General features: G+C 37.7%; 1 protein-coding gene across 10 annotated transcripts in view; it reads left to right on the top strand.

Moving 5' to 3' along the window:
- The window catches only part of LOC138942425 (agrin), a 443,133-nt gene that overhangs the window by 291,133 nt on the left and 139,875 nt on the right, over window positions 1-12,125 (top strand). For all 10 annotated transcript variants that reach the window (XM_070312652.1, XM_070312651.1, XM_070312644.1 and 7 more), the window contains one exon: window positions 7,543-7,752. In XM_070312652.1, the coding sequence (XP_070168753.1) occupies window positions 7,543-7,752 (210 nt within the window). The remainder of the gene's footprint in view (window positions 1-7,542; window positions 7,753-12,125) is intronic.

Below are 12,125 nucleotides of genomic sequence, written 5' to 3'. Positions count from 1 at the left end.
AAAGGAGAAATTAATTTTGCATAAAATATGTTAAATTAAACAAAATTAATGAGCCGGACAAGTATAATTGACTTATCATAACATGGCATTGTTTTATAATAATGACAATTGTCGTTGCGTTACCGACATTTGGAATAAACAGCAGAGTGGACTAATTATAGTAGCGTGTATATAAATTATTCTGGCAATTATCAATTAATCGTTTGCATATAATGATGACAATTAATTAATTATTAATGATAGCAAATGAGTAATTTTGTGGCAATTAAACGTTACGGTACCTTGCGCATTTATTTACTCGCGTGCTTGTTTATTTTACTCATCTACATTCCATTGATTAAACAGTTTTAGATGATAAATTCTCGACAAAAAAAGGAAAAATGAAATAGTCATTATTTTATACCGCTTACGAGTCTTCAATAATATAATCTTTCATCGATATCAAAATAATCCTTCCTTCGTTATATTTTTGTGATCTTTGAGAAAATGAAAGGAAATTTTGAAAAGGTTAAAAAATAAATTCTATCATGATTATCGCGATATAACATAAAAACGCAGTTTTGGCTAAAGAATTTATTATTAAATTTTAACCGATCCATAGAATTCATGCTTTTAATCGAGTTTGTCTTTTTTTCTCCAGCTCAAATAATCACTAAATGAACCGAAATATATCCACGTTTGATTAATCTTCGGGCTTTCATTTAAAAATAATAATATTAATAAAATTTCTTTACAAGATTAATCTGTTAAATATACGTTATAAATAAATAAATAACGTTTTATTCATTTAACAGCTTAGATAAAATATTCAGGTTACATTACGAGAGAAAACAGCTTTCAATTAAAGGAGTAATTAAATGAAGTGCGTTGCTTTCTCTTTGTTAGAGTAAAGTAACTGGTCTCTCCGGTAGCTTCCAATTTCACAACACAGACGCCATCCAGTTCACCTGACGCATCTCGATACACCCGTGTCACGATGTCAAAATGTAATTTACAGCAGCCTTTTACAGGCCGTGAGGAGAAGCCGAGCTCTCGAACTTCCCTGCGTTTTACGTTTACTCGTTCACGCGTTTGACAACGTGCGCCCACGTAGCAACGTGGCGATGAGAAGTCGGACGCGAAATCGATAGACTCGCGCATTTATATCCCCCTCGATAACGCGCGCCAGCATGACTGACCGCCAAGGTTTTCACGAAAAAAACCCCCTTCCCCGAGCTTTGTGTTATCCGACACCGTCGGCGACTCGTTGACGGATTACACGCGAAAAGTATTAATAACGTGTTCGCCGACCCTTCCCGACCTACCCTCCGAGTTCCGTCCTGAACACGTTTCGCATACGAAAGTCGCCGAGAGAGGAAAGTCCGCTTTTCTTACTCGGAAACGTCAACCTACAACGCCACGCTGTCGTCCGCGTCACTTTTCGCCCCCGCGCCTTCGGCCACTGAAATCTGAGATTCGGAATCCGGACGGGTGGCGGCGAGTCATCGCTTAAAATGAAATCGTTCCGTGAGAAAAATTCGCCTTATTTCATATATTCCCTTGTCCCGCTTTACACGCGGCGCACCTTTCAATATTTCGCGACGACGGATATTTTATTGCGCATCGACGACGCCGGGTATTTGCGAATATATTAAATGCGTCGGCTAGTACGTCTCGAAAGTCTCGCGTCTTCCTATTCAAGCACGAATATCCGAAAAGGAATGACAGCTTCCTGTTCTATATCAAGGTATCGATTCTCGCTTTCCGAGGAATTTTAGGAAATAAAAATAGAACAAATTTTGACGCGAATAATCAGCAATTTAATTATTGACTCCCGATTTTTAACGATAGCTAATATACTGCAAAATATAAACTCGTGTCACGTTGAAACAAAAATTTTCAATATCGATAAAGTTGATGTAAAGCCTTATTTTTATTTTTTTTTTTAATTTTTGAATAATTTTTTCTTTTGCGAAAAAAAAACAATTCTACGATAAAGGGTTTAAATACTTGAAAACATTGAAGACTGTGTTTAAAATATATGAATATTATTTTGCGCCAAAGATTGAAAATTTCATGAATATTTCGGTTGAATGGCAAATTTTCAACGCACGAGCGCATGAAATAACTTTCTCTTTGCCTTGCATAAACCATCGCGCGTCACGCATCCACATATTAGCTCGCATACAGAACCGTTGGATAATGAGCATAATAATTATTGGCCCTTTAATACTCGCCGCGCTTTTATCTCGCGCTTATGATGAAACTCGCAATTTTCAACGAATAAACTTTAACGACGAATTCCGAACGAATGCATCACTATCGCTAGCGAAATTCGATTTTGTTACCGCTTACGCTTTACAACATAACGTTACATTCGATCCAACAGCATCGTTGTAAATAATACATCGCGATTACATGTAGCGTAGCCATGAGCTACTCGAGCGATTGTTCGTTGATGTAAAGGGAATATATTACTATCGTCTCGCACACAATATATTAAAACGTATAATAATTACAGATGGTTCTTGAAATATTATTAATTACGAAAAATAGACTCCAAATCTGTGTATGTATGATGGAGAAGACGATTACGGTGCACCGGTCGAAATAAATCACTCGTGCAGAGCGAAATGCGAATCTCTTTCGCCTTTCGTTAAGGAGAGTCTATGACATTTGGCCAGACAGTTAATAAATAACACGTAACAATAAATGCCGCGATTTGTCCCGTTCAGTTCGACGCGAAATCTTGGCGTGAGAAAGACGACGCAAAGTATCGAGCATGCGAGTATCGAACGTCCCGGGCTGTTGACCCTACCGTGTGGTGCGAACCGCTATTAACCGACGGAAGCAGCGCGCGCGGCTGGCTACATACGACGGGTTACTACTTAACGCGCGTAGATCTGTTTACTATAAGCGCGGCAAAGCGTGTTATTTCGCACTCCACCGTTATAAAGTACGTGAAATACGACGCGCTCGCGATTGCATCGGCACTTGAGGGTAGGTAAGAAAGGCAAGAAAGAGGCTAACGTCTATTTCTGGGATATTTACGGTCAGAAGAAGCTAGATTTTGCGGCGGCGATAAACGCACGCGGCCCAGAGCTTGCGAAAGCCGGCGGCGCCGGCGTGCGAAAAATATGACGCGTGAAAAAGTGATACGCGTAAAGGATATCGGGAAAAAAATTCCGGAGAGATTATGAGGGAGGGAAATTTTTATGAAATTTAATATGCAGGAAAGGAGAGAGAAAGAGAGAGAGAGAGAGGGAGAGAACGGATATATTTTATATATACACATCACTTGTGTTGTGTTTCTTTTTCTGCTGTTCTTTAACAAATTTGAAAGATAAACTTTTTATAGAACATGAATTTTAGTATTGATAGAATTCTCATTTACGATTCACTTACGTAACATTTAATTATTGCGAATTAGATTAGATTATTAAAACTTGAATAGTAAAAGGAGATTATGGAGAAAATTTCTTTTTTTCTCGTTAGGTATATTATCGATCTCACGCGTCATATAGTAAGAAAAATTTCGTATGTCTCTCACAAGCAGAGTTTATCCTTGCGCGCGCGTGTATTTAAGATCTCGTATCTCGACGCGACGAGCGAATTCGCCAGCGGCGCGGTTAATTAATCGCGCCGAACAATCAGATTCGCTGATACTCTCGGTCGATGAAATTAATCGTCGCGCCGATACGATTTATCCACGGTACCGATAAGACAACCTAATACCGCTCGGCTCTCGATGATAAGGACACCTCGTCCTTATACGCAGTTCGTATTGTCCTGGTAATGAGGACAACGCGAGGAGAACGCGAGAGCGATTAATTAATTATACCAACGATCCGATCGCACGGTAAACGAGGCGAGACATTAATCACGGGTCGCGGCCGGACGTCGCGACGTTTGCAACGTGTTCATATCGCGAGATACGCCGGCTTTCTCGCCGCTCGCTTGCAGAAAAGAGTTCCATTCCCGCCGCAATTAAGCCCGCGATCCGTCTTCGTCGTCCCGCGGAACTGGCAACCGGGATTAATTATCAGCAACCGGCATTTCATTCCGGAAGCGACGAGAAGCGATGCGCGCGTATCGGCTTTTTTCTCACGTCCTCTTCCTCACTTTCTATATTGAAATTATTCGTGCAATAATTTAGGATTAAGAATATTATTAATGTGGCGGTAAGATTAGAAAATTAATTATATTCAAAATTCCTCGTTTCTCTAACTTATTGTTAAATAAAGTTTGAATAATTTAGAGAAATTTCTAAATTAAGAACACACGTTATGAAAAGTCCCTGTTTTATCCTCTTTTAAATATATAATAATTTTAATTACATTTTGAAGCTTTTATAATATTATCAGTTTTATTCTTTAGATTTTTAAATTATTTTTCGTGGATTGCCGAATGATTTATATATCATTTTCGTATAAACATAGTCAAGTTTAGACGATTGAAATAAGATTTGACGATTTGAAAGTTTAGAAAGTGTCTTTTTTTTCAATATATTAAAATAGCACAGGCGAGCGCTTTTATTTATGGACATTTTTTAACTTTCTTTTTTCCCAATTTTAACTTTTTCTTTCACAAATTGTCAAACTGTCAAAATTCGCATGATTTGACAATTGTAAATAACACGAATGAAGCAAGTCGCAGCGCACAAGCGAGACGACCAATCAGCATCGCGGAAAAGAGGCGACAATAATATACACTTCGAGACTTTCGAGTATCGACATAACATGCCTTTTTTAGATGGGAATAATTTTCGCGGTTATAGAAGCTTTTATATAACAAAGATATTTTCGCGAGTGTACGTCGCGAAATAATAAAAATTGTATCGAAAATAGAAACTATTTTAAAAATTACGATTTTATTCGTCAGTTTTATACAGACAGCTGGAAACGTCATATCACGTTGCAAACTGAGATGCATAAATTTTTAATCGTTTCACGTCAGAATTTCCTTCGAGGCAATGTAGATGTAAAATTCACCTTTACAAACATGACTGACTCAAATTGATGCTATGGATTTCAAGGCTTACAACGGGGCCGTGGTTTTTACTTGCGGGATTTATATATCGTTTTTTATCTTTTGAATAATTGAATTTCTGACGGAACGATATGATTGAATTAATCGTGACGGACATGCGTAACTTTTTTTACGTTACAACTAACGACAAATTTTCTCTCGATAAATCACATATTCAGATTTATGCAACACTCGGCGATGTTGGTTAAACGAAACGATTTCTGGCATTTTTGTAAAAACGGATGAGATTAATTTTTTTCTCTTTCTTTTAAATAAAAATAATATGCATTTTTTTTTATATCTCTTTTGCATTTCTAAGGATATTAATTTTCCGTATTTCTATAGCAACAAAAGAATTTTAATGATATGTAGTATTTTAATATTTTATACTTGATATTAAATTTAATTATTATTTAAAAGATAACAGAAATTGGGTTTGAACTTTTAGAGCTTGTTTAAATTTATTTTATTGCCGTAAAAATGTTCTCTGAAAACTATTATTAGTCGAATCGCAGTAAGCAAATATTGACAGCTGATTGCATTTGCAAATGCATTTATCGAAAAATCTTGTCTCGATACGAACCTTTTATCGATGATGATGGATAAATATAGCTAGCCGACAATCGATATGATAGATCTTTATTACATATATTGTAAGAAAAAAAAAAAATGAAGACGTACGTGACGGTTTTATATGTCAAAATATGCAACGTCGATCAACTTGATTTATGAATGTTAATATTCCGCTTTTAAGAAATATTGATATCAGTCAAAGGTAAAATATTCCTGAATTTTTAACATTTAAATTACTAGCATATTTTATACTTGAATAAAATATTAAGAACCAAAAAAATAATAAGTCAGGTGCTCTTCTATATTATATCGTATATTAATATTATCTTAATCAAGCAACGTTTTCAATAACCCAGAATAATAGTCAGAAATAGATTTAATATTTATGGAGTTTGTATAAATAGGTCCTCTAGCTTTTTTTCTTATCGATACACAATAGAAAAATTTTCATAATATATGCAAGAACTAATCCAGTTTATACCGCGTTAGAAATGTCACAAAATTCGAAACTTTCGACAAACAGGATAGAATATATTTTTATTGAATATTATTTGCACGCGCCGAACCAAGCCGCCGTAACAGTACCCTGTCGTATTTTCCACATTGCGGGAAAATAATCGTGTCCCCTGTCACATCCGGATCCCTCGTCCCTTTCGCTTTTACGTAACATAGAGCGTAAACTCTCTCGAATGGGGGAAGGGAAGAGATCGTACAAATAGCATTGTCGCTCCAACCGTCAAAAATTACACCGTGAATCGCTATAAACAATAGTCGACAGCAGCATCATGAAGCCGGATATAATTTTGTTCGAAAACGCATCGAATACCAGGCACGTTACATCGCGCGTCAGTCTGTCCGAAACAAGGAATTGTAAAATCGACATTTGTAAAAAATCAAAAATTTTGTATAATAAATCTACTCCCCCCCTCGACGATCGTTTCGCGATGACCGGAAAATGGATAAGTACGTCGAAGAAATGAGCGAAAGCCCGTCTTCTCTTTCCGCTTCGAGCGGTTATCGCTCGAAGGGAATCATTATACCGACTGGTTGGCGCGCGAATTCGGCAATTTTTTCGCCGGGGATTAACTCGTCCGTTATTACTAATGATTGCGCAGTACGGGATTATCTCCGTCGGGATTTCTCTCTCTCTCTCTCCGTGCGGGTCCGCTTTTCACGCGGAACGAACCTCTTCGCAAAATTGATTGCGCTTACGCGAGTCGAAGGGCTCGCCGGAAAAAGACCGGAGGAACTGAAAGAGAAGGAGGAAGATAGGAGTCCAAACCGCGTTGAATGATGAATTAAACTAAGCGTAAACGCGACGCAATTTTTCCTCTTTTCAAACGAAACAATTAAAAAAATATCATTATAAATTCATACATTATATTTTGTCGACAGAGGGCGAAGCAAAAAAAAAATTGCAGAATTAGGAAAGTAGAGGATTTAATTCAAAGATCGTCGTAAAGTTATTTTCTATTGTTAACTTTCTGTCCATGAAACTCGTCGAGATTGATAAAATGGTGAGTTATTTAGGGATTTTAAAAAGACTTAGAAGAGAAAACTTTTTAAAGATTAAGGATGCGAAGCTAGTTGTTTTTTTTTTCTGACACAGTAGCATTGTATTAATTTGTAAAAATAAAAATTTATTTTAGAGCTATACATTATGTATCTTGAAAGAATTCTCTTTGGCAGAGAATGTAAGAAGAAAGACAATGCACTCGATATTTCCTTAACAAGTTGATCTAGTTGTTCTCAAACATATATTATTTATGATATCAAATGATATACACTGGCAAACGATAAGAGAATAATCATAGAACTATAGAAGCAGTAACTTAATAAAATATATACGATAGAATTTGAGAAGGACTGGTTATCGATTATGCTTGACTCGATACGCTTCGAGCCGTTGGATGCGTCGAGCGATTAAAAATAAAGAAGGGGGTTGCTTTTTTCTCGTTTCAGAACCCTGCGAGAAGACTTACTGCGCTTGGGGCGCGACGTGCGTCGTGTCCGAAAACGGCAAGGCTCTGTGTCAGTGTCCTGCGGATTGTCCTTTGACTTCCGATCCTGTCTGCGGCTCCGACGACGTGACCTACACGAACTACTGTCACTTACGACAGGCGAGCTGTCACAAAAGGAAAAACACCAGGGCGAAGCATCAGGGCGCATGCGGTGAGTATACTCGACTGTTATTTTTTACAATACACGTCTGCCCAGAAAAATAATATCGTTTCGAAAAAAAAATGATAAAATCGAGATTTCTCAAAAATATCAAGAATTTACCGTTTACATTAACTGTAAATATTTTCCTAATTCCTTTCTTCAATTCTGAAGATATAAATAGATAACATAATTTAATTTTAACTTGAATATATTTAAGCAAGAATCAATTTGAGAGTTATGTATTATCTTCCCCGCTGTTTTCCTCAAATGAAAAAATTCCATTTTCCTTTTTTATTATTGTTGAAGACACGATCAGCTTTAATCTCATAATATTTGTTCGATTCGATTATGTCGTTATGCATTATAAAAATGAATATAGTTTATTATTTTATCGATGCTGCTATTCGTAATAAAAATATAAATTACAAATTTATTTACGATATTACCGTAACGATGTTTTTCTGGCTTTTTTTTTTTCCAAATGTAATTATTCGCTTGGATATTGCTCAAGAACGGGTGGGGTGGCCAAATAAAAATAAAATTATTTAAAATTTAACACATGTCGATTCTCTCATATAAAAATTTAATTTCGTCGATTAATTATCCTCTGATAATTATCTTACGAGGTGAACCATATTATTATATTATTCTAAATATACGTAATTTATCATTTCTTTTCTCAAAGGCACCGATCGATTTTTCGTTCAGATATAAATCTAATTAAATAGCCAACTTAATAATGTTATCTCGACAAATTTTCTTAATACACTAAGCAGTGGGAGATCTTTTACGAAGTAAAGTGGAAGAATACCGATGGAAGATTAATGTTGTCGATTTACGTGGAAGGTTTTAAGATGAGTTACTTATCGCGAGACGCCATTGTACCTCGCATTACTCATCCAGGGTTAAGTGGCGACAAAGCCAAACTAAAACTTTCAAACCCGAGACTCGGATCTGTCGTAGGTCGCGGTGTGTTGGCAGCCTTTTAAACTTTAATTCGTTCAACATGCTCGTCCAAGTGCTTTCCGATCCTCGAGATCTTTCTCCAGGATTCAGCAGAATATCTGAGAACTAAACGCGCGGTGCTTGGGAAAAAATCGACTGGATACTCAGAGAAGAGGAAGATAGAAAGAGAGAGAGAGAGAGAGAGAGAGAGAGAGAGAGAGAGAGAGAGACACGTATGCGGAAGTCGCAGGGAAACAGGACTTCGTATATACTACGAAACGTACTTTATCATTCTCCGCTCTCTTTTTACCCGTCTATCCCGCGGGATTCCCAATCTGCCATGAATTAACCAGCACCCCGATACCAGCGATTTTTACTCCCGGTCTCGTCTCGATCCCGCTGCACGCTGATTCTCAAAACGATCTTTTATTCAAGACGAGACTACACGCGAGCGAGCGCGCGCGCGCGATGGAGAAAAATACTCGGGCGAATCGCGAAGAGTGTCACGCGGCAAATGGAATGCGTTACCATTATCCTCCCTTTCCCCGCTGTATCCGTGTTCCATCCATGGAAATTATGGCGATAACATACGCGAGAGATAGAGCGGTCCCGGCCGATGCAAATTCCTCCTCACGCCTCGCAAATGTGGGATTCTCGCGGATGCGATTTGAAGCGCGAGACGCGCGTAATACGCGATCGCGGTAATAGACGGATCGGATCTCGCTTTGATGCTCGAATTCGTGAAAATGATGGGCCACCGTTCGCGATAAGTGTTAACCCCCCCCCCCCCTCCCCTCCTCGTTTGCCACATCGAAGTAAAATTCGTGTCGCGAGCACGGGAGAATAGCGTCGGGGGATGATCGCGATATGTGAGCGGCGAATTTCTTGATGGTTAAAATTTCTCAGACTTTACGATCTCTTTTGATTAATGTGTCTCTCAGTGTCGCTCCCCGTCGAGGCTGGCGATGCGAATCCCCTTTTGAAAACGTCGTACAAAGGCGCCCATTTTCCGCGTCATTGTCTTGGTCGTGGCGGACGAGCGGTTCAAGTTCCTCGCGGGAGGTGATTCAGCCGTTTCGTCAGCTCTACTTAACGCTCTCACCCACAACCTTAGACACGGCCCGTTCCAATTAATGGCCGTTCCAAAGACGGTGTGTCTGGAAAGATCGGACAATGCGGACGCGCAAGATCATGAAAGCTCAAGTACCCATCTTAGCGTTAAAAGGACGCGCGAGAAGCTGCGAGGTCGTGAAACCTTCCGTCCGACTAAGCGCTTCTTATCGTACATTTTGAACGTTTCGAGATTCTACTTCGTTACATGCAAGTTTCTCTGAAATATGCAGTTGTGTATACGCAACGTGAAATCGAATCGAAAGATTTAACGTTGCAATGATTTACCCAATTTTTACAAATATTCTTTTAAGAAAATTAAATTTATGTATGAAAGAAATTAAATTTTTTTTTTTTAATTAAAATAAAAAATGGAAACGAGTTAAATCGCTGTTGCATCGTTGAATATTTCCATCAAGATTATGGAGCGTTTAGAAATTTAGCTTAATAACGTTACAGTATCGAATTATATATATCAAGTCCTTTTAATATTTATTGGCGATATTTTGAATCTAAATTGATTTTTTTAGTTCCTATACAATATTCTGGTCTTTATTCACATGAGGTGAAAATGGCGTTCAGCTCTTAATATAGCATGCACGGATTTTCGCTTTTGTAAAAAAAGGCACGTCTCGTATCAGTCGACTGTCATTCCGCAGGATACACTCGTAATCATGCCGCGTACACAATACAGTAGGCAATCTAGAGACAAATGAGGGAGAAGAGAAGCGGATGAAGTAACGATGAAGGAAGCAGCCGTACAAAAGGATAGAGATATCGCTCAGAGATGAGACGAAAATAAAATCGCGAGGAAAAATTTCTTGGTGTCGCTCGTATAGATATCTATGTCAGAACACGCGTCCTCTTCCCCGTCCTTCGCTTTTGCTCTTCTCGTATTATTTCGCTCTCTGCGTTTTCCTCCAGTCCCCTTCTCTTCTCCCCCATATATCCGATCTCCTCCGCTAGCTATTTCGCACACACATACGCGACATATATATAGAACATTTCTTATTCGTGTCGTCGCCTATCCAGCCTTCAAGCCGGCAGTCGTTCTACAAGCAACTCGGTACGTAAATTATTATGCGAACAAACAATACGAAACGAGCGTTCCAATGTCTCATAAAACAATACGAATCCCAAGCGATTTTCGCGGCTCGGCATCTCTCCCGAACGACTAGCGCCTTCTTCCCTCCTCCGTTCGTTTAGAATTCTTCAGCGAGATGATATTCGTGAATTCTCTAAATTTATATTATACATATATCGCGAACTCGAACGCGACTTCTTTGTTCGTTATACACATCGCAAAATATTTATTACTCTTGAAATTAAATAGAATCATTCGTTTGCTTCGCAGAGCACAATTACAGTTAAAACTGAAGTAAAAGTTTTAACTAATTAAAAAATAAAATTATATAATATTATAATATTATAAATTATATACATATATTATATAAATATATACATATATATTCATAAATTATATTGTATATAAATAATATATAAAATTATTTATAAATTGTTATTATTTAAAGTAAATTTAAAATTTTATCCCGTCTCTTTTTTTCTCTCTTCAGAAAATATTAATTAATTAATTTGAATTAATTGTTAGCTCCCTTCTAAAATTTATCCAAACTATCGATACGTTGTATCAAAGTCCGCCGATATCGTGTTATCGTTGAAAAATGAAATGAACGCGAAAATCATACATCAGACTTTTTTTCTTTTATTTTGCTTACATTTTCGTAATATTTCATCGTTCTCGTTCCGAAACTGTAAAACTCTTATCCTATCGTAGACAAAGGTAGATGAATCGTATAGAGAGAAGGTGCAGAAGGCGGAGGCAGAATGAACGATAAGCGCCGTCTTAAGGGAGCTTCCGTTCCCTCGTACTTTTGCCGACTGAAGAAACAGAAAGCTCTCTGTCTCTTGCACGCGCGCGTGCAAGGAGCTTTATCTGTTTATTTCAGACGTTGCGCGACGTGCCTCTCATTGCTTAGTCTATATTCACGATGGCAAAGTCTATAATTTAATCGATGCAACATCCAACCTCCGAAGGGATTAAGGCGACGTCCTATAATATAATTCAATCCGCACGGAAACAGAGATAGCGCGAGCTCGCTATAAAATCTACGAATAAATTATGCATCCTCGATGTTGGGGATGCTGTGGCTATCGCGATTTAAAAGAGTCCTTTTACGTATCCGCAAGAATTGATATATTTCATATATATCGTATTTCAAAAAATTCTTTCATTCTATTATTCAGCGATCACATTCATGTCCAATCCGCTGTGAAAATATTATTATAAAATTTTCTATTTGACATTT

The sequence above is a fragment of the Polyergus mexicanus genome, unplaced genomic scaffold (genome assembly GCF_030449975.1).
Source record: "Polyergus mexicanus isolate NDT 795.1 unplaced genomic scaffold, iyPolMexi1.0 SCAF_22, whole genome shotgun sequence".
NCBI lineage: Eukaryota > Metazoa > Arthropoda > Insecta > Hymenoptera > Formicidae > Polyergus > Polyergus mexicanus.
This window is presented reverse-complemented; position numbering and strand designations above follow the sequence as displayed.